This window comes from Archocentrus centrarchus, chromosome 15 (genome assembly GCF_007364275.1).
Source record: "Archocentrus centrarchus isolate MPI-CPG fArcCen1 chromosome 15, fArcCen1, whole genome shotgun sequence".
NCBI classification, from domain to species: domain Eukaryota; kingdom Metazoa; phylum Chordata; class Actinopteri; order Cichliformes; family Cichlidae; genus Archocentrus; species Archocentrus centrarchus.
In genome coordinates this window covers 22001058-22024672 of record NC_044360.1, presented here as the reverse complement: position 1 = coordinate 22024672, position 23615 = coordinate 22001058, and the positions used below count along the sequence as shown (strand labels likewise).

General features: G+C 38.6%; 1 protein-coding gene across 2 annotated transcripts; it reads left to right on the top strand.

Annotated features, from left to right (window-relative positions):
* Nucleotides 1–53: 53 nt before the first annotated feature.
* On the top strand, nucleotides 54–23615 carry tmem63ba (transmembrane protein 63Ba). Of its 2 annotated transcripts, XM_030748531.1 has the most exons (24): nucleotides 54–363; nucleotides 6659–6870; nucleotides 7142–7221; nucleotides 9612–9656; nucleotides 10748–10838; nucleotides 10943–10980; nucleotides 11077–11219; nucleotides 11665–11716; nucleotides 11834–11942; nucleotides 12044–12114; nucleotides 12698–12775; nucleotides 12893–13013; nucleotides 13806–13939; nucleotides 14256–14393; nucleotides 15050–15203; nucleotides 15403–15509; nucleotides 15633–15719; nucleotides 15812–15877; nucleotides 16154–16316; nucleotides 16842–16947; nucleotides 17121–17288; nucleotides 17402–17517; nucleotides 17634–17705; nucleotides 20862–23615. In XM_030748531.1, exons 2-24 carry the CDS (start codon nucleotides 6679–6681, stop codon nucleotides 21030–21032), a joined length of 2502 nt encoding a protein of 833 aa, XP_030604391.1. In that variant the 5' UTR covers nucleotides 54–363; nucleotides 6659–6678; the 3' UTR covers nucleotides 21033–23615. The 2 variants fall into 2 exon arrangements, with proteins under 2 accessions (XP_030604391.1, XP_030604392.1); XM_030748532.1 differs by lacking the exon at nucleotides 9612–9656 and having other exon boundaries at nucleotides 55–363.

The following is a 23615-nucleotide window of genomic DNA, read 5'->3' as shown; positions in this document are numbered from 1 at the left end:
GCGACTCTGTCTAGGTGATCTACTTCTTTGTCAGCCGCTCTCTAAACCGAGCTGTCCCCCGTTTAACTGGTTGAGTTAGCGGTAGTTGTTCAACCGGCTCCCAGACTGCAACAGCGACTTTTGTGTTCTTACTGACAGCTAGCTTGACACTTCGACGTGCTACTTTGAGGTGATCGTTAGCTGGTAGTTAGCTGGTCGTTAGCGGACACACGGTTAGTGGATTTAAATCAGCTGACAGTCTGTAGATGTTGGACACGCTCCGTCTGTTATTTGCTACAGCGGGGCGCTACGTTAGCTGAGTTGACTGCTAGCTCTCCTTAGCAGTTTGTTAAAGTTTCTTTCCCTGCTGCGTAGCATATCAAGGTAAGCCGGTTTTCTTACCAGTTAACTTATATTTTATCAGTATCTCGCAGCAAAAAATGTTTCACTTTGGCCTTTATAGTGGCGACAGCCCATCGTAAGCGCCTGTCAAACAATAAGTAAACAGGTGTACCCAAGTAAACATCCCGTTACTATAAGCGTCAGGCTAACAACCCTCAACTGTAGCGTGAGCTAGTTGTTTACACAGCTCATGAAAGTTATTAAACAAAATTAATCTCGTTGAAAGTTGTTATTCTGGTCTTTAAAGTAACTTTAAGTTAGGTTTTATTGCAACTGTCCTGTTGACGCTACTCCCAAAATAAGCCTGCTGCTCGGCTCGGTCATTCGGCTTATAATCATTTTTTCCTTTCACCATGGGGTGGCTCAATGGAGAGATGCCAGGGTGTTTGTCATGTTAACTCAGGATACTTCGAGTGACAGATTATTGCATGGCTGCTGAGAGAATGCTTATGCATGGACGCAGTAGACAATGAAGCTTTAACTTGCAGTCGTGCCATTAAGCTCCGTGTTTAAAGCCAGTATTTTGCCATTCCTTTAGATAATAAATCATTCATTCCTTTCATTTCTCAGCTATCTACCAAAGTGTTTTGCTGTGTTGAGAGAATTGCATCATATTATAAGGATAAAGTGTGCTGGCTTTTCTGACATGGGCTGATGGTTGGTCGTGGCGTGGCTATTAAACAAAATGCTTTATTTGTGCGTAGCCTGTAAGGGAAAGCATAGGCAGCTCCCAGGCTTATTAGCGTGGTGCAGTAGCATGAATAAGCATAGATGGGAAAAACCTCCCAAGTAGTAGTATCAGTTTGAGGCACTGCAAAACAAAGGGCCCCACCAGTTTTTGTCCTTTCTAAATGCTTTACTAACCACTTTGTCTGCTTTGTCCACTGCTGACCATTTTAAATGAAAGTTTATTTGATTAGTAATTGCTTCCATTAAATGAAAAATAAACATAAAAGTAAATTTCAGTCTGATTTCGAAGTCACGCCTTAAACTACAACCAGCTGCCCAGCCTTGAATTAATAATGACACTGAAATGGATAACCTTACCTTTGCACTAAACCTCACTACCACCACACAGCTATGCAGAGCATTACAGCTTTAGAAATCTGGTAAGATGAGTAGTTACAGGCTGTTTGTGGTCCTATTAGTTTAAATAAATTCAGTGGTGTGGCTACTCCTTTTTTTTTTTTTTTTTTTTTTTAAAAAGGTAGAATTCAATTACAGTAACTGGATTAATTTTACAATCTAATTCATTGGATTTATCCAACTCTAAGACCCCCGTGTTGTACTGTATAATAGTCTTTTAATAATATGCATCAACTATAATGTGTTGTCTAGCTAATATTAATGTTAGTATGTGATCTTATCTTTGTTGTTGACTTTATGCAGTTTCACTGTAAAGAGTTTTGACCAGCAAATACAGATTTGTATTTCCATTAATGAACATCAGTATTATAGGAAATTTTATTTGAATTTCAGCATGTATTGTTCCCTAATCCCCCCTATGTATTTATTTTTTTAATGTGATTTTAATTTGACTTGATACCTGAGGAGATAATGAAACCAGCCTGACATCATCAAAATCTGTGATAAAGCTCAGGCTTTGTGCGTCTGTCAATGATTTACTGGCTAACAATTAAAATAAGTGCAAATCTGCATTATTCACCATCAGCATTGTTGGAAAACTCTTGCAAGGTTTGCTGTTTTGGAGCAGAATGCAAAGTCATTAAAATATAAAGGAGGTTTTGATTGCAAAGAAAACAAAGGGCCTAATGGATTCAAAAGCAGGACTTGAATAGATGAAGAGTCGTATGTGGAAACGTTATTTCTGCCAGGTGTTGTTGGCAGTTTCCTTACAGGGTGTGCACTGATTCTTTGCTATTTAGTTTCACATTGCTGATAAGTTTATCACAAAGTGTTTGGAAGTTGATGGCAGAAACTCAGGATTACATATAGTAGAAGTATTCTATTGTATACGCTCAGTGTTGGTGTTACACTGAGTCACAAAGTGACTGCTTTGACCCCTAAAAAAAATCACTGTTTTTTTTTTTGGAGACATGCATGTGGAAGTACAGTTTTTGTAGACTTGGCTTTCCTATAATAACAGTTTTCGACTTGAATTATCTGATGACATAAGTAACATACTGAGCTGACCAAAACCAGTTCTTTACATTTAGTTAGGGAAGTAAGTCAGTGTTGCTTAACACATTGCTAATCTACAACCTCACCCAGTTTTTTTTTAAAGCACAGAAAAAAAGCCTGTTCACCAGGATGTTTAAAGAAGTAGTGGCTCACTTTTCAAATGACTTTTCATCTCATTTGTCATGGTAGACATTTTGCTGTGGTTATTTCTGACTTATTAGATATTTATAGTATCACAAGAAATTGAACAAAGCACTGCTGCAAACAATTGACGCGGTCTAGGGTCAATTTTCATTTGAGCTTCAAATGGAAAAGCTTTGGTCTTTCACTCCCACTACCTTCACCCCCTTCGTATTTATTTGTAGTTAGAGAGAGCCTGATGGTACCATGACAACTGGCATCAGGTGGAAAGGTGCTCCAGTATTTATGCAATGGTGACTCATGCCGTGATCACACAATGATGGTGCTGTTCAAATTTTTGAGGTATTGAAATGGTAATGTATAAAATCAACACAAGTCTTTGGATTTGATATTTGCTGCAATACTAAAGTAATAGAGAAATCGGGTTGATTATAGAATTAAATTTAAATGATAATGTAGCACACGTTTTCATCAGGGTGTATACGTGTCACTGATTTAATGAATTTTTCATTGGTGTTATTCAGAGTGAAGGAAATACTGTAAACTAAACCAGATTAAATGTGAGGTCATTGCATATCATCTTGATTAATTTATCATTCATTCAGACAGTTAACCTTCTGCTTAAACTTTATCATGATCGATTCTGGCTTGGAATGGGTATTTGGGGGGGGGGCAACATACATATTGTTTACTTATTTGACAGCAATTTATACATTACATCAACAAAACTGGTTAAAAAAATAGTACAGTGGAGCTGAATTTCTATGGGTCCCACTTAAATGTGCCATAAAATTACTTCATGTGGGGGCGTTATAATTGATTTCTGTTACAAGTTTTGGTACAAAAGAAAAGTTGCTTTGTTTGAATCATATGGAGGAAATATTATCTGGACTAACAGAGCAGTCAAACAAAACATGCCTGCAGGGCAGAAACCACACATGTCTATTAAACAACACAGGATGGTCTGGAAATAAGTGCTGCATACAGATAAGTTATGATTGTGCCCTATTTAGAGAGAAACAGAAACAGCATTTGATGAAAACTCCACTGTACCTATTGTTATTCATGTGGACATATTCTGTTGTGGTGTTGTGTGGCAAATAGGTAGGGATTTTCCATGAACTACTAAACATAAGCTGTAGCTTTGGGTCCTCACAGTGCTTCATTGGATGTCTGAGGGTATATCTTAAACAGCATGGACAGACTATTTTATGACTTGAAGTGATCAGTAAGGATGAGTACCGTATTTTCCGGACTATAGAGCGCACCATACTATAAGCCGCACCTACAAATTTTTTGGAAAAAACTGGAAACGTACATATATAAGCCGCACCGGGCTATAAGCCGCTGGTATCTCCGCCGCTCTCGGTTTTCCACAATTACTCGGCACTCAGCAGAGGGGGACAGACAACCCCAAATTTGAGTTATAACAAGTCAATTCACCATTGATTCGTTCACGCCGAGCTTACGTGCAGCGGCTCTATTTCCCTCCTGTAGTGCCAGGTCGATAGCCCTCAACTTAAAAGCGGCATCATAGGAAGTTCTTTTTGTGGTTTCCATGATGAGGGAGTTTGAAAAAAATCTCTTTTGTGCCTGCTGCTAGCACTTGTTGGCGCTTTCTTCTTTGATTTCCAACTTTGACGTCCCATGATTCATATCCTGCTAAAGAGCCCCCTGGTGGTTAAAGAAAAATCCACAGAAACGCCGCACCGGGCTATAAGCCGCATGGTTCAAAACGTGGGAAAAAAGTAGCGGCTTATAGTCCGAAAAATACGGTAAATGGAAATTCCTAACTCAGTAGGAGATTGTTAAATGACTTTTTTATTTTACTTTTGATTTCATGAAATAAAAGGTAACCCTGCATTAACATTTTAGTAAATGCACATACTGTATATTCTCAGCATATCAGAAGCCCTTTATTTCTTATGCTAGTGGTCCTTAAGTGAACTTTTCACTTTGTTGTGAAAAGTATAATGTGATATTTAGAATCCCATATACCAGTATAATTTCCTAAATGTTGCCAATACAAATAAAGGCAGTAGAATTTTAAGCATAGTTTTAAAATTAAAACATTTTATGAAAGTTTGACCTTATTTAACTTTGAAGAAGAGGTCAGAGGTCCAAAGTAACGTGATATTTAGAATCCCTATATGTCATTCCTTATATATCTTTGTTGTCAACACAAACAGTGTCAGTGAGAAACATAGTTTTAAATAGCTCTATATACCATTATTGTCAATTTGACCTTTAGATCAATCTCTTGACCTTGGAGAGGTCAGAGGTCCAATGTGCAATTCTGTTTTAAATGTGTATGCAGTATTTTCTTTATGTTGACAATACACACCACACTTGTGAGAATAATTTTTCATCAATTTTCTACAAATAAGTCATTAAGTTGACTTACAAAGTTTTATCAGAATTCATCAACACTTTTCAAGCTATCATGTTTACAGACATGATGACACACATGCACACAATTATAATATGTAGTGTGTACCTCCAGGTGTTACAATATGTTCTGTTACATGTTGAACAGTCTTAGTGTTGCACAGTGGTTCAGCATTGCTGAAGGCACAGGGGCATGTGCGCTGTGTCCTCACTGGGTTGAGACCGGTCCAGTTGAACTCCACGGTGTCTATCGGCTTATTGTTCAGCTCCAGCTACGTCCCTCTTCAGTGAAGTCACAGCATTCCAGGGAGCGGATAAATGACTTAGTGTTAGGGCAGATGAGCAGCATTGTGGTTGCTGCTGATAATAGTGGGCAGAAGGGCACAACTATAGCAGTCCAACAGTGAAAATGCCCTCTCCAGCTCTCGCCAGAACAGCCTTGTCGTTAGTATGTGTGAAATGATCTTCTAAATGTGCTAGCCTGTTAATTAGCATTGCATCTGCCAGCCAGAATGCTGTAATGTTTTTCAGTTATAGGGCGACTCTAGAGTTTGTTAGGTCCAGGGGTTCCTGATGTAAAAGTGTCACGAGAGGATAAAAATAATCGAATGGATGGAATAGTGTTTTATCTAGGCAATACTTTTGCTCTGTGCCTAATATTTGATGCAAATTTTAATGGTAATTTACATTTATTCCCAGTCCAACACCTTCCCTGTCTGGTTCAGTAATGTTCACATTAGGAATTCTGGAGTAAGCCTTCATCTCTGTGTGCCAGATCAGGGGGAAACAAAAGTTAAACTCACTTTGAATCCTAATGTTTGCAGTAAAATGCAGAAATCATTAGGCCTCTTGCTTTTTGTTTGGGTAAGAATGTTACAATAGATTTCTCATATAATTTATTACAACTCTTGCACTTAATTTTTGTCAGCCTTTTTTATCATTAGCCTTTAAGCAGCATCTTAAGTCACCTGATTGTTTCTTTCTGGAATGCATTACCCTGCCTGGACATTTGTATTACACTGCTTGTGCACTGTGTTGGCTAGAAAGAAATTCTCCAGTGGGATTCCAGTGTTGGTCTCTTTGCTGTTGTGACTGCTGGAATAGGAAGGAAGTTGCTGGTAAACATGGGTAAAAACATGGGCCAGAAAGTGTGATTCTTTAAATCCAGCATTTCAGATGTTGTGTAGTCAAAAGTAACAGCGTCAACATGTGTGACCAATGATGAGACAGAAATGCCAGCGGGTCAGTAAAATGGGAAGTAAAGCTTTTATTTCATTGTCTTGTGACGGTGCCTTTCTGGTTGTCTCCTTTCCATTTCTGGTAATTTATCGCCCGGGTGGCTCGGTGGTGGAGCAGGCGACCACATGCATATGCCGCATGGCGTGCGGGCAGCGCGAGTTCGAGTCTCGGCCTGTCGCCAATTTGCCCGCATGTCTTCCCCTGTATCCTTCCCCATTTCCTGTCTCCCTCTACTGCCAACAAAAAGCTGCTGTGGCCAATAAATTAAAAAACAAAACAAACAAACAAAAAAAAAACTGTGACACAGTGTGACCAACAATTCCAGTATATGTAATTGTAAAAAAAATTTCTTTTTTCTTTTTTACAGGTCCTTGTCATGCTGCAGTGATGCAGAAAGTATTGATTTTAATAATAGCCATCTGGGGGGTGAGAGTGAGCTGCACGTCACTGTCGCCAACAAAGGCGCCCAATGAAACCAAGGAGTATTGTTACTCGGCTCGAATTAGGAGTACAGTACTCCAGGGCTTGCCCTTTGGTGGGGTGCCTACTGTACTTGCCCTTGACTTTATGTGCTTCTTGGTGAGTACTTCTGTCAGTCATATGGACTACTGTGTTACTATTTATGAGCACCTTTTTACATAAGTCATGAAGCTATTCTCATCAGGACATGCGAGCCCTTTTAATGTTGTGCCATCCTCACAATTCTCAGAACTGAGATAAAAAAAATGCTTCCAGGAAGGTGTTTTAAACTATGAACACCCAGAGCACTTACACAACTTTTACTAAGTAGGTCCCTCTAATGTAAATAAAGGTACTGAAAAAGTTGACCTGTTTTGTTTATCTTTTCTAGGGCCTGCTGTTTGTGTTCTCTATCTTGAGAAAAGTGGCATGGGACTATGGGCGCCTCGCTCTAGTGACTGACCCCGACAGGTAATAAGACCACACTGGTCTGATAGATTGGACCAATCCAACAACAAAGCTTTAATTCTAACTTAATAGTATTCATGGGAAGTTAGAACATTAGGGCTGTCATTCACTGATTTATTAGTTGTAATAAATCCATCATGTATGTTAACTGCTGGATTCACATTAGTGGTAAGGGTTAGTCATGTGCCTTCAGTATTTGCTACATAAGTCTGGGTAATGTAACATGATCATTTAACAATATGCATTTGATTTAGTTATTGAGGGAATTCATTCAGCATGTTAATCAGAGCTGAAGGATATTTTGAGTGTTTTTTGGTAGATAACACTGACTGAAAACATTGTCTGCAGGGTGTCTTTATTGAGTTTTTACCAAGGTTATTTATTTTTTTACCATTCTAAACTATCATCTATTCTTAAATCACTAACTTGATACTCATTGTATTACACTTATGTAATCCTAGACATTTTTGCTATTGAAGACTGGTACTCATGGTTATATTGTATTTTGTGCTCAACATAATGTTCTAAATAGAAGTATATTAGGAGAAATATGTGACTTAAAAAGTGGCAAACAACAAGCCTGATTTCTACAGGAAAACTGAAAAAGCAGACAGAGAAACTGCTGCTGGGGTTTGAACCAAGGTTTCACAGAAGGCCTGTTTGTTATGTAGGTGCTAGCAGCTTGGGCTTTTGCCAGACTTTGGCCTTCTGTGTACACAGTGGAATTGTACACTGTAGCTCAGTAGGTAGAGCAGGTCACCTACTGATCGGAAGGTCAGCGGTTCGAATCCTGGCTACTCCAGGCTACATGCCAATGTATCCTTGGGCAAGATACTTAACCCCAAGTTGCTCTCCGACCGTTCTGTCGGAGTATGTATGCGTGTGAATGGTAGTTAACTAAAGTACTTAGCTTCATAAAAATGGAAGTGCTTGTATGAATGGGAGTGCATGGGTGAATGCAAACAGGTTGTATAAGCGCTTTGAGTGCTCATACTGAGTAGAAAAGCGTTATATAAGAACTAGTCCATTTACCATTTACCATTTAATGTTACCTTTTTAAAATAGTAAAATTGTGCTGTTGTGTGTTTCTGGGCACAGATAGCCTGGATAATCTGCAAGAGATTTCACTCTGCTGTTTATCCAGTGTTCTTTATCTGCTGTTTATTTAGTATTCTGACCAAGTTCCAACTCATTGATGCTGTTTGACTTCACCTTTCCATAGTTTTCTTTTGTGTTGTGATATCAGACTCTCCACAGGATTATTGATGATGATGATGATGATGATTATTATTATTTTTAAATTTAACAACTTTTAAAAATTTGTTTTCAATCTAGTTTCAACTCTGTAATCTGAATAACCTAATAGAGTAGGCTAATAACCTAAAAACTGAGATTTGACTTGTGTGTAAAATTATTAATTGTGATATCATCTAGGCCAACAGTGATAATTTAGCTCCTGCCATCTGTTCATTTTGGATGTTATTTGACCCAGAAAAGGAGGTTTATTTCTCTGACAGAAGCAGACTTCACGAGGATGGTAGTCCAGACAGGAAGTAAGCTTCAGCAGTTCCCCTTTAAAAAGCAACACTGCAGTCTGAGATTATCTTGTTTGCCACTTCTATACACTGTTTGTGCACTTTGACATTATAAGGCCAGACTGCTTATGGAAAAAGCCTGAAATTGATGAAGAGGCAAAAATGATTAAATTGTCATCCATTCAAGTACCCCCATTAGCTCATTCCCCAGTTTATCTCAAAGTCATTGCCTTCATCTAAGCCTCGAGGACTCTAGTTCCCCACTCTTAAGGCTACATGATAATATGAAACAAGAGGCCTGATTAAATTACTGAGACTGGTTTCAGACCTCTTTGACTGTGAACCCAGGAAGGTACATGACACAGTGCTCCACTACCCATGTCCCACTGCTGTGTTTGTGGGATGTTGCAGCTACACTATTTTTACAGCTGCATGTGAGCAGAGAGTGGGGTTGCAGCATGGTGGGAGGATGGGAGGGGGTGGCAGCATGGAACACTTTTGTAACAGACAGGAAATGTAGCTGTTTGTCCCACAACACTGTGCTGGCTTTAGATCATTGTCTTTTTTTATAAGTTCTGAAAAGAGGATGTTACCGTTCCAGGAAAGTTGGACAATACAAAATGGGGATTACTTATGGTTTTTGTCTTGTTAGAGCTGTTAGTTACTACATCCCAGGCTCTAAATACATGTATATGGCTAGATAATGTATCCTGGTGTGAAGAGAAACCTTCATTGGTATACCTGTGGTGTAATAAGCCTACCCAGATTTTCTCTAAACCAGTACCCTTTTTTGCCAACAGTGATTTCCTCTTAACTAAGCTGAAGGCTTTGATTTGCTTTTTTTGTTTCTTTTTTTAGAAGAAGGAGGGAAACATTGTACAGTCGTCTGGAAGAACAGGAATCGTATGTTATCTCTCCTTACCATAGACTCACTGCCTTTTCTTCTTTCCTTTTCCCTTTCTGAAGTTAACCTAAATCATAACTCTTGTCTGCCCAGGCCACAGTGGGTTTGTCATGTTCTTTTTACTCTTGATGGTTTGGCATTTTCCTCCTGCAGGCATTTCCTAGTGCCGGGCTCCTACTTGTTCTCCCTCTCCTTGTCACTCTTGTGCTTCTGCTGTTGGGTGTTCCTGTCCTCTCCTACTGTCCTAATCAGATCTACTAATCTGTGTATTGACCCATTTATGAAGCACAGGCTTCTTCTGTGTGAGCACACCACATGAACATACAGACAGGTCGCTTACAAGGAAATATAACACTTCCTTGATCTGTGATTGTTCACAGACAGGCCCTAACGTACCTACAGTGTAATTCTTGTACTAGACCTGACATGAGCTTCTCACAAAAATGTGGGAGAGGAGTGTTGATAATTCCACCCTAAGGCTCTCTCCTCATTCCATCAGAGATTGGTGATGTCATCCCTTTGTATAGTATTAAGCAATGAATAAATCTTAAAATTCCAGCAGAGTCTGGGTCCTCTTTATAATGATATGTACAAAATAAATTGCCATCACCTCCCAGGGGAGTGCAGTTAAATTTGTAAATGGGAAATGGTAAGGGGTCATGCTGTGTTTTATCCAACAATACAAATGGCTCTGCTGGAACAGCTCCCCATGTCTGCCTCTGGATCGTTACTGGGTTTCTGTTGCTTCCTCTGTGAATGGTTTCTGCCTTGTAATGTTTATTGCAACCTTTCTTCTGACAGTGATGGTGCACTTAACATGTAGCTCTTACCTCCTAACACTGCATGAGATGTGACTGCAGAGATTGTTCTTGAGGTTTACACTTTTACCAGCTTAAATCCTCTGTGAACCACACAGCATTAACAGGGGTGAATCTCTTCAGTTCATTTCAGGGTGTGTTTAGTGTTTTGTGTCATTACCTTTTCCATACTGAAGGTAAACCCTTTGTCCTGAGACACATAGAGCTAACAACCTTGTATGCTATGTGGTGATGTTTGGTAGTTACATATGTGTTGCGTCTTTTGCATATAGTATGGTTTCTCCAACTACATCTGACACGCCTGAACGCTATGAGCGCCTCACCTCAGTTTCTAGCTCTTTGGAGTTTGAACATCGAGACGCAGTGAGTATGCTCTTGCTGCTGTATAGTTTAAAATATGATAACCTTTCAAACAAGCCATAGGAAAACTGGGACAACATCTTGAAATATATGCTATTCTTCTTTAGGGGTTCTGTGAGTGGCTCACTTCCATATTCCGCATCAAGTGAGTCCACCTGCTTACAGCCTATTGTTAATAAAAAAAGTAGCAGATTTTCTCTGTCCTGAATTGCTCTTAACTTGTCCCGTGTTCTTTCTAAAGGGATGATGAGATCGCTGCGAAGTGTGGCAATGATGCGGTACATTACTTGTCCTTCCAGCGCCACATCATTGGCTTGTTAGTAGTGGTTGGCGTGCTCTCTGTTGGCATCATCTTGCCAGTGAACTTCTCTGGCAATCTGCTAGGTGAGCTGATATTCAATTAAGAGTAACCTTAGAAGTGTACATTTTCTTTTTTTTTCTTTTCAGTTTTGCTGTAAATATTGGACCAGTTTGATGCTGCCTGATCACTGTTTTGTTTGTTCTTGCTGGTGTGTCTTTTACTTTTTTATTGTTTTTCCATTTGGCAACCTTCTGTACTACATAGACACCCGCCCTAAAAATACACCCCCCACCACTATCTCCCCCCCCCCCCCCCAAAAAAAAAAAGAAGCAAACAAACAAACAAAAAAAAATGTAGGTTTGTGCTTCCCTCTTTAAAAGCATATTTTATGTCTTTTGGAAATTAGCAGTAAAAAGATCCTTTTACTGTTCTACCAATTAAAACCACTATCTACATTTTCCTGCTGTAACGTGGGCAGAGTCAGCTTTTCAATCAAGTGATTGTCTTGCTCCTTTTTTCTTTCTACAGAAAACAATGCCTACAGTTTTGGGCGAACCACTATAGGAAATCTCGGACCAGAGTGAGTTACAGTGTTCCTTTATCCAGCATTAAGTAATTCTTACTTAAAAGAATTACATTGGTTGGTTTAATTTGAAACACTGTAACTAAATCCCTTTTTAACCTTCTATTTTCCAAGTAATGCACTACTGTGGCTGCACACCATCTTCGCATTTCTCTACCTGCTGCTCACTGTGTACAGCATGAGACGGCACACATCCACAATGCACTACAAGGAGGATGACCTGGTGGGTGGCACAGTTTCAGAAAATGGGAGTTTGAACAATTCTTTCTGTGCACACAAATCTGTGTGGTATTAGTAATTGTTGATCTTCTCACTTTTTCATAGGTTAAGCGCACTTTATTCATTAATCGGATCCACAAATATGCAGAAGAGAAGGAGATAAAAGAACACTTTAAGTAAGGATTCCTCTGAGGTTTTTTTTTTTTTATCACTGGCTCCACAGTTTGTCTCCATAATAGTTAAATTTCTCTGTGTATAAAAATTGTGCAGTAATTTCGTGCCATGTCAGCAAGCTTTGCAGTAAATGTAATAAGTTATATGAGAGCCATTCTCTTTTCTGTTAAAAGCTGCCTTTTCATGGTTCTTATGTTTGGAGTCAGACAATCGCAGGACTATATGTGTAATTTTCCATAATAGAAGGCAGATGAGCAGCATTAAGCAAGTCATGTGCCACTGTGCTCCAGGATTGAAGGGGGGGGGGGGGGGGGTGTTTGGCTCAACGCCTACTTGACCAAATAGTATTAACTATAATCCTGTGTGTGCTCCCAGACTGCAAAAGGCCTCCCACTTAATTGCGATCTCAGAAAGTGTTTTTAATGAAATAGAAAAATGATAAAAGGTTTTTGACTTAAAAATGCAATAGTAACGTGCAACAGATCTACTGTACAGTCACTTTGTTGATATTCTAAGGAATGTGTTATGGATCAGCGCTTTTTAAAACTTACCCAGTCTGTCTCCTTCCCTGCCCTTGGTTCACAGGAAAGCATATGGCTGTCATGTACGGGATGCTCGTCTCTGCTACGATGTTGCCAAATTGATGTATCTCGGCACTGAAAGGTAACAGTGTTTTCACTAAATATGCATTTGCCTGTTTGTAGTGTTTTAAGGTGTATTTTAGAAGTTTCTGATTGGCTCCTCAGCTCCAATAATCTTAATTGCTGTTTTTAAATTCAGGAAGAAGGCAGAGCGCAGTAAAAAATTCTTTGTTGACCAGAAAGCAAAGGGGATAGTTACCATGGTTAACCCAAAGCCCTGTGGACACCTTTGCTGTTGTATCATTAAAGGGTGTGAACAGGTGAGTACGATATAACTTTATCAGCAAACTTCTAATACTGGTTTACAAGCTTATATCTAAACATAATGTTGCATTTTATGGCTTTTATATTTGTTTTAGTTGTGATATCTGTCGGTGCAAAGCTCTGTGTCTTTGTGTTTATTAAAGTGTGACATTGTCAGCTGTTACTGGGATATGAAGGGTATGCTGTGTAGCAAGGTCAATCAGATAGGTTTGGCCTAAAGTCAGCATTTTCAATGTTATGAATGTTATCACTAGAATAAATTTCTTTTTTGACTTAGTCATCACAATGTGTTTTCCATCTCTCCTTCATTAAGCTATGGGACAGTTACTTAATGCCCTAAAAAGCCCATATTATTTAAATGCAACAAGTTTAAAGTTTCTGGGTTGATAACTCTTATTTCTGATTAGGGTTTCAGGCCTCGTTGAGACGGCTAATACAAAGAACGTGCTTCGTAGTACTCCTCTGGTGTTGTAATAGACCTGAATTAATAATTTAATCTAAATGACATCAACACATGTTGAATCCTATGAAATGCAAAAATACAACATAAAACATCCATGTCTCAGCCTTTCTAACTGGTGTCTGAGTTTCCTGGTATCTAACTTATGTCCTGCTCTGTTTTCAAAGATGCTTGGTTATCCTGATATGATAAATGTTCTAAATGAAGTAAATAACAGAGTTATTAAGTAATCTCAGGGGGGAAAAAGTAAAATGTAAACCATAAAAACGTGTGTGTGTGTGTGTGTGTGTGTGTGTGTGTGTGTGTGTGTGTGTTTTTTCCTCCTTAGGAAGAGGCCGTGAGCTTCTATACCAGTTTGGAGGCACGCTTAAGAGAAGAATACAGGAAGGAGAGGGAGAAGGTGAACTCGAAACCTTTAGGAATGGCCTTTGTCACCTTTGAGGACGAGCGTGCAGCTGCGATGTATGTATACTTTATAAATTATTTTGTCTTTTGATAACGTGTCCTGTCTGGCAGATTTCAGAATCAGAATCATGATCTGAATGCACTTCTGTGCCAAACACATTTGCTTTTCCAAGACTTTATAAACTCTCTGTAGGCTCCTCTTGTTAGTGTTTTCTGTTTATTTAATTTATTCATTTTTGTTATTCACATGTATACATGTGCGATGTTTGTACACTTACATATGGTAAAAAAAACTCGATGTGTGTCTGTGGCATTTTTTTTTTTTAACTCATTCATTCTACGGCTCATCACCCAGTCTGATCTCTGTTCCCAGAATTTTAAAGGACTTCAATGCCTGCAAGTTTCATGGCTGTCAGTGTCGTCGTGAGCCCACAAGCTCGCTGTTCAGCGACAAACTGCGCACACACAACTGGACCGTCAGCTATGCCCCTGATCCACAAAATGTTTACTGGTAAGAACACTTTTAAGTAACACGCAAGTGTTGCAAATGTGTAATTGTTCATTTGTAATGGTCTTAACTGATGATTAATTCAATTCAGTCCCATTACATTCCCTTGGAAGTTGAGGGGAAAGTAAGAATAAAAGTATCTGAATGAAAAGGAAGATGGAACAAAACTAAGATTTTGCTTTTATCAAAAGTTAAACTCCAAGAGAATCAGCCAAGCAACAATTACTATTAAGAATGAGAAGAAACACTAAATAAAAACTCAGAAAGGGTCAAAGAAAATCGATAAGTCAATAAGTTTATCAAAACGCACACACACAAGTGAGCAACTGCTGGCACACAGTTCAGTGCCAAGGCTCTGGTCCTGGTCTCTATCTCTCAGTTCATATACGCCAAGGTCTGTTTGCTGAGTGGACTGAGCTGCTCACTGGCTCCACAGAAAGAGGGGCCACACATGAGACTGGGGAGAGATCCACACAACACACCCACACAGCAAACCCACAGTAGGGTTGCTAGGGATGTAACAAGAAACAAGACTTTCTCACTCCAGATAGTATGTTGTTTTTTTTAAACTGCAGTATCAATTTACTGGCCAGCTGCGTCCATAACTGCAGGTCATCAGACTGTGTCAGTCTAACTGTTATATAACCTTTATCCCACAGGGAGCATCTGTCAGTGGGAGGATTCAAGTGGTGGCTCCGCTGCTTTGTAATCAACATTAGCCTCTTCATACTCCTCTTCTTTCTCACCACGCCTGCTATTATCATCACCACCATGGACAAGTTCAATGTTACCAAACCAGTGGAGTACTTAAATGTGAGTGCCCAAATTTGAATACCATCAGTTAAATTGGAATTTATAAGCATATCGTTCCTTTTTTTTTTTTTTTTTTTTTTTTTTTTTTGGTCAGCATTTGATTTCAAGCCATCACAAGCCTCTATCCTGATACAGAAGTGCAGGAATTCACCTGTTTCATTGCATAAACGTGTCCTTGTCTCTCTGATCTGTCCACCAGAATCCAATCGTCACACAGTTCTTCCCCACTCTTCTTCTGTGGTCTTTCTCTGCTTTACTTCCTACTATTGTTTACTACTCGACCTTCTTCGAAAGGCACTGGACCCGGTATGTTTAACACTCTCTGCAGTCCACAATATTTGACAGTTATGTTGTCTTACTTTAAGGTTTAAGATGATTTGGTGTGTTCCATTATTTTATAATGTGTTCATCTTTTATTTGGTTGTATAGGTCAGGAGAGAACAGGACCACAATGCATAAATGCTACACTTTCTTGATTTTTATGGTCCTGTTGTTGCCCTCCCTTGGACTCACCAGGTACAGCATCTTTTTATTTTGCTCTGCCCAACAATACAAGCAAAATTGTCACCCTAAATATTTTAGATGATTTATTTCTTGTGTCTTTGCAGTTTGGACGTTTTCTTCCGGTGGTTTTTTGACAAAAGTTTCTTGCAAGAGGCTGCAGTACGATTTGAGTAAGTCGTATACTTCTGTGGAGGTTTCAGTAGGATGAAGCAGAACACAGTGAAAATTTTAGATGGCAAATGCACAGTGTAAACAGCAAGGTGTTATGGTCATGGATTGATGCATATATATGTCTGTGATTTTTTTTTTTTTTTTTTTTTTTTTTTTTATGTTTTTTTTTGGGGGGGGGGGGGTGAAACTGGCTTCTGCAATAATTTTGAAAGTTGAGCATGAGTTATGTTAGTATTTCTGATACTGAGGTTTTTATTTATTTTTTTGCACTTTAGGTGTGTTTTCCTTCCTGACAATGGAGCGTTCTTTGTGAACTATGTCATAGCATCTGCGTTCATTGGTAATGCCATGGACCTGCTGAGGATTCCTGGTTTACTCATGTACATGATCCGCCTCTGCCTGGCTCGCTCTGCAGCTGATAGAAGGAATGTCAAAAGGGTTAGTGTGGCCTCTGAGTTCATACTCACTGAGTCCAAATTTAAAGACTTTATGTAGCCTGATGTAGTTAATGTAGTACATGTACATCTTTTCTATAACTGAATGGGCAATTAATTGTTTCAGTAGATACAATAAATAATATACACATTCATGCTCTTAATTTGAAAATAACCAAATTTTTCTCTTTCTTGGGCATTTGGAATACTGTTGAAATAATGAGCTAATTAACCAGTTGGAAATTTGCTTCTGACAATTCTCATACTAGATTAAAGTAATACATTAAATCACAATATCCATTAACTGTTGTGATTGTGGGTGTGATATTAGCATCTTTTCTCTGGTCTGGCATTGTCACTGCTGCTGTACCTTTTTATTAGTTGTATGTCTGTACAGCATGCTGGGAAAATCAAACAATGAGGACTACCTAATGCAACTTTTTATACATATATTACTAATCAAAGAAAAAATACCACATATTGCTGAGGAAAATTTTTATGTTTTAAGTTGTTTGTTGTCTCTTTGTAGCACCAAGCCTATGAGTTCCAGTTTGGGGCAGCTTATGCCTGGATGATGTGTGTCTTCACTGTGGTCATGACCTACAGCATAACCTGCCCAATCATAGTCCCTTTTGGTGAGTTCTGCTGTTTAATAGCCCTGCTAACTTACTCCTGTTTTGCTGATTCAATTACTGCAGGATAAACCTGTACAGGACATGTACAGTGATTCTGTTCTTTGTACAGTGGCTTATCAACAGGCCTAATTGGATTACCTCCACTGATTGTGTTGCCTCTGTTCCCTGTGCAGGGCTGATGTACATGCTGCTAAAACACCTCGCAGACAGATACAACATGTACTACGCCTATCTGCCATCAAAACTGGACAAGAAAATCCATTCTGGAGCCGTCAACCAAGTGGTGGCTGCTCCTATTCTCTGTCTCTTTTGGCTTCTGTTCTTCTCCACTGTTCGCTTGGGTAAGACGAGGGCTCCATCTAGAGGCCACTGTTGTCCTTAACACATAGCCGGTTTTATTTATGGAGCACAAGTGCCAGTAAAATAAACGTCTCTCCTTTTTTCTTTCCTCCAGGGTTTTCAGCGGGAACATCCATGTTTACATTTGTGGTTTTGATCATCACAATCATCATTTACCTCTGTCACGTCATCTTTGGATATTTTAAATATTTCAGCGCTCACAACTACAAGGTTAAAAGATGTTTTTATAGCATATTACTGTTTATTAGTTTCCAAATTATCCATGCTACCATTTTACACCAGTAATCATGTTTAACAACTTATTTTGGATGTGTTTTCTCCATCAGACTGAAACCCAGGTTACAGATGGAGCACAAAATGGAGATGTAGTGGGTCCTCCTACTGCCAACAAGCCAGCGGTATGTATTCAGTGTGTTCAGTTAATGTCAGCACAAGCCTCAGCATCAAGAGATGGTCAAATCGAGGACATTCTGCCAAGGCTCATAGCAGCTGATCATGAAAGCAAAAAACAAAGGAAAAGATGTGTTAAATACTTCTAGATTTATTGCAGATTTATTTTTTTTTTACCAATATATTTTTTATTAGGATTTTTCACTTTGCAAATACAAGCACGTAATTGTCTGAACGGGTTCTCTTTGTAGTTATTACATGGTAGTCATTAGTTTTACTCAACTTAGAGAAATGAAAATAAAGAAGTAAAGGAAAAAAGAAAAAAGAGACAAATAGAAAAAAAAAAAAAAAAAAAAAAAAACACAGCTTCTCAAAGACAGGGGTATTCGAGCAGATTACAAATTGGTCAAATATGAATATATACATCTATACAACATGGCACACCACAGGTTCCGGCAAATCAGAACTCAAACAAACCTTCTGTCAAGTCTAAGTTCTTAATATAATTAATGAAAGGTCCCCAAATACTCTCGAAAAGATACTGTTTGGAATTCCTAATATATGTTATTCTTTCTAGCGGCAAATTAGACGACATCTGTTTTAACCACTGTGTGGCACTAGGTCTGCTGATGTTTTTCCAAACCAAAGCAATACATTTTTTTGCAGCTAACGAGCTTATATCTATAAAGGTACGTTCTGATTTAATAAAGTTATGTTCCCCAGGATATAAAGCTAACAGGAACAGTTTAGGATCCAATGGAACTTGTTTTGAGATAATTTTTTCAATTATATCTTTCACCTCTGTCCAAAATGCTTTGATTTGTCTACATTCCCACATGCAGTGTATTAAAGTCCCTTTGGAGTTACATTTTACACAAAGATCTGGAATATTATTATTGTATTTATTTAAATGCACAGGCGTAACATAGATACGCATTAGCCATTTAAATTGTAGAATTCTAAGACGGCTGTTTATGGACATTGTGTGAGTTTTAATTAAAGCCCTTTCCCAATCCTTTTCACTGATATTTGATGATAGGTCCAAATTCCAGTTTATAAGCTTATTGTTTGAGTTCTCTAATGTGTTGGAGATCAGGACATTATAAAAGTCTGAAATGATGCCCTTTCTTGATTTATTCCGAATCATTAACTTTTCAAGTAAGGTAAGAGGGGGCTTGTTAAGATTGTTGTAGTTTGCTTTAACAAAGCTTCTTATCTGAAGAAATTTGAAATAGTGCTTTTTATCCAGCTTGAATTTGATTTGTAGCTCTCCAAATGACAAAAATATATCAGAATTTGATGGGTAAAGGTCCCCAATACTTTTTAAACCTTGCAGTGCCCAAAGCCTAAAGGTTGCATCTGCCCTACCTGGAGCAAACAGCTGATTACCCCATATTGGGCTAAATTGGGATATGTTGTTTGGCTCCGCAAGGTATTTTCTAACATCCTGCCAAATTTTTATCATGTTTTTCAGAATGGGATTTGTAGTGTGTTTCTGTAACTTCTTTAATGTGTCGGAGTATATGAACAATGGAAGAGTCAGACTTAAATTGTGGGACTCCATTTCTACCCAATGAGGATTATCTTTATCTGCAAAATAGAACATAATAGTCCTTAGTTGAGTGGCCCAATAGTAAAGTTTAAAGTTGGGGCACTTTAACCCCCCTCTATCAAATGGTAAATAAAGCAACGAGAGGCGAAGCCTAGACCTTCCATTATTCCACACAAAACCTAAAATGTTTTTTTTCAGCCAATTGTATAATTCAGGAGGAGGCGGCAGGGGAATGCTTTGGAAGAGGTATAATAGCTTTGGAAGTATATTCATTTTCAGGACATTAACTCTTCCCAATATGGATATAGGCAGAGATGTCCAGTTGTTAATTGAGGCAGCTATTGTTTTCATTAGGAGTTCGTAGTTGGATTTGACCACTTGTTGTAGTTCTGGGAAAATCTGAACACCCAAATATACAAAATGTTCCACCACGTTAAATTGCTTAATCTCACTGATGGGGTTGATCCTTTCACCTTGATTTAATACCAGAATAGAGGATTTTGTATTATTTACTTTGTAGCCTGAGACTCTCCCAAATTCCTGGATCACTTCCATCGTCGCCGGAATTGAGTTTTTCAGATCTGTTAGAAATAAAATAACATCATCAGCGAATAGAGAAATTTTGTGCTCTGTGGGACCCACCGTGATCCCAGATATTCGTGGATGGAGACGAATAGCTGATGCCAAAGGCTCGATTGCTAGTGTGAATAGTAAGGGAGAGAGAGGGCATCCCTGGCGACAACCCTTCCTGATTTGAATCGCCCTTGAAAATATTTTGTTTGATACTATTTCTGCCGTTGGATTGTTATATAATATTTTAACCCATTTAATAAAGTTACTACCACAATTCAACCTTTCCAATATGTTAAAAAGATAGGGCCATTCGACCCTATCAAAAGCCTTCTCCGCGTCCACTGAAAGAAGACCTGTGTCTTTAGCGTTCTTTTTGAACCAAATAATATTCAGGACTCTTCTAATATTGTGATATCCCTGCCTCCCTACTACAAACCCATTTTGATCTATTGCAGATTTATTATTATTTTTATTTGAAGCTTTGTCATGCATGAGCAGCAGTGTCAGTTGGTTTACAATTAAATTATGGATGGGATGAGATGAGGAAGGACTTCCCTACAGCAGGCTGTACAATCAAAATTATGTAACTTGTCTATCAAAATACAAATGTTGTACACATCTGTACCTCTGTATGTACACAAGAGCGCCAAACAGGAATCTATTAAGAAACCTGTCTATTAAGACCTTGATTACACTGAATACAATATGAACCACTTTAAATTGGATTTATGCTTTTAGAGAAATAGGTCAAACTTAATTTCTTTACTTTAATTCAGATCATTTTTTACAGTGTTTAAAAACCATACTGTCCTTTTGTGATGTCTGAAATACTCCCTTGTGATTTGTGTTCGGTAACTCATCAGTATGTTCTTTATGCAAAGAGAGCATAATCAACATGCTTCTTGTTTAATATATTTTGGTTAAAAATATATCCTTAAAGTAGCAAAAACCCAAGACATGGTAAAACCTATAGAATCATAATTTAAGTACCAAACTGTAATACCCTGTTTCATTTCTGTCTCTCCCCTACACCCTACAGTACATTGCTCAGGTACTACAAGAGCTAAATTCAGATGAGGCTGGTTCTGCCAGTGGCGATGACGACAGCCAGGGGTCCTCACAAGACGAGCAAATAATCAATGTTGACCATGGCCTAAATGAGGACTTCCAGTCTGGTGAGGACAGCCTAATTGATAACGAAGTGCGGTAATGATACCACGTGGAAAAGGAAAAAGGAAGAAAGCAAAGTATTAGTTGAGGAGAGCACTGAATGAGTGAATTAAATGAGGAACTGAACCAGTGGTTCTCCAGAACATCTCAGCCTCCTTCGGGGACCTTCCACTAACCTAAGCATAAGCATCCTGTCTACTACAAATGGACTGCCGCACAAAGACTCGCATTTCCTTTACTGGGCCTCACTAGGCCACATCTTATGCGTGCCTACTGCAGAGGGAATCTACTCTGGCATCGAAAGGGTAGCAACATCTTTGTGCCCCAGCACAACTGAGGCACACCCCAGTTACTTTCTATGGACCAATGGAAAGAAGACATTAATGCACAAATGAAGAAGTATTTGCCTTGTCTTGTAAGGGGAGTGATGTTCTACCTGTTTTTCCTTAAAACACCTTATTGTTATTGCACTCGAATGACAGGACTAGTTTCACTAAGGTACTGCAGTATGGCACGCAACTTCAAAAGGTGGAGAGCTTTTCCCATAATCCCTTCCCAATATTGCTAACTGCATTAGATGCTTCCCCTGAATTTATCAGATTAGGAGAGAATGGGAACATGAGAGGATGGGAGTAGTCTTCATGCCGCATAGCTCGATCTGTCCAGATGAGATGGCCTCAGATAAATCTTGCAGTTCCATAGAAGATTTTAAAAAGTTGTAACCGGGAGGAGAAAAAAACAAACTACTAAACACTCCAGGAAGCTTTGACACTGTATAGCGATAAAACTCTAGATTTGTAAAATAGGCTTTTTTGACATGTATTTATTGGTAGGAATGGAGGTTTAAATGCTTTCATGCTTGATACACCCCCTTTAAGCTGTGGAAAAAGAGAAATCATGTCTCGGCACACTACACTGATAATGATCTTAGTTTCTAAGTCTAAACCTTTGTTGGGACTGCAGTTGGAATGCTGCTACTGATACTGCCTCCAGAAGGGGAAAGAAACCCCTGCATGGCTGCTGCAGGAGGACTACAGGCTGAGATCCTGTGAATGTTCTAACTAAGAGGAAGCTCAGTTACAGATGACGCTGATTGTGCTTCTTTGTGTGTTCTCATTTCTTTTTGTTTGTGTGTTTACTTTTTCATGCAAGTTTCTTTAAATTAGGGCTTGGTTCACATGGCTACTTTTTTTTTTTTTAGGAGTAATATCAATTAACATCTCACTGCTCAGCCCTCTGTCAGGCCCTCTACAATGTTTATGTAGGCACTGTCATGTAGGTAGTTTACTGTAAATTCCATTAGTCATTGAGGATAGTTTTTTTCTTCTCTATAACACTGAATCTTGGGCACAAGAGTGTAACAGTTACAGTGGTTGAGGTCCAGCTCTATTTGTTGTCATACTCATCTTTAATAGGAAAGGAGGAAACCAGAAAGGAAAATATGTTCATTGTGTTTCTTCTCAAATTGTTACGAGGGAATCAGGTTTAACGCACAGCTGTCTGTGAGCACTGAATAAATAGGCATGCACTAACACACCACACTGGATCGAGAAACACACAGACTCTAATCAAAATACTTTAAAAATGAAAACTGCACTGCAACACTATGAGCTATCCTGCTGATTAAAGACAAACCACAACTGCTGTCCATTGGCCACATATTATGGGATCATGTTTGAAAGAAAAAGCAGGTTTCTGCTTTTGAAACCACAGTGAAAAATATGCAGTAATTGATCTTCCACTTGTATGAATGACAGAGAAGGGCACACCTTGGTGTATTTGTACCACATATAGGTCTGTCATCATGGTATTAACAAGACCATTGTTTAGCACTGTAGATTCTTGTGCTCTCTGTGTCATGATGAAGTGATTTTAGTTTTTATATGTATTAATTTTTATACCTCTGAGCTGTCTTGAAATCTCTGAATGTGTCAGTCCAAGTTGTGCATCTTTTCCAGTTCCTAAAATCTCATCTTAACTAACATTTCCATGTTTCCACTAAGCAATGAATGTAGTTAAATATATCTTTTTTGCTGGTGGGTTAATAATATAATTGTGCTTCTGTATTTAAGTAGCTTTAATGGGACGGTTCTCTCACTAACCTGGAAGTTGAAAGTTTTTATACTGTATTCAGACTTACTAGTGTCCAGCCCTGTACTCTTGTCTTTAATTTGCATATCAATCTACATTTGTTAGTCTGATGGTTTCAGTGACTTCTGGTGGTCTTTTGCTAATTCCAAGTCTGTGATGATGATTTTTTTTTTCTTTCTACTATCTCTGTAAGGTCTGTATAAATGAGACACTACACTACAAATGATGAGGTTGTGTTTGTAAGCAGCTGCGCTCTAACAGAAGCTGCTTGTTTCTTTGTCTCTGCATCTCAAAACTACACTGAATGTTTTGTATGTTTGTGAGTGTGATTTGTTTATTTTGTTTTGTTTTTATTTTGTGCTTTGCCTTTTTCCCTCAGTTTAGATCATTCTAGCTATTAAGAGTAACAATGTCATATCAGCATTTGACTCATGTATCATTCTTTCTGATGGTCCATCTGTGCAACAGATATATTCTGTATATCTGTGCTTCCCTTGAGCTCATTCAGCAATAAATGTGTATTTAATCAGCA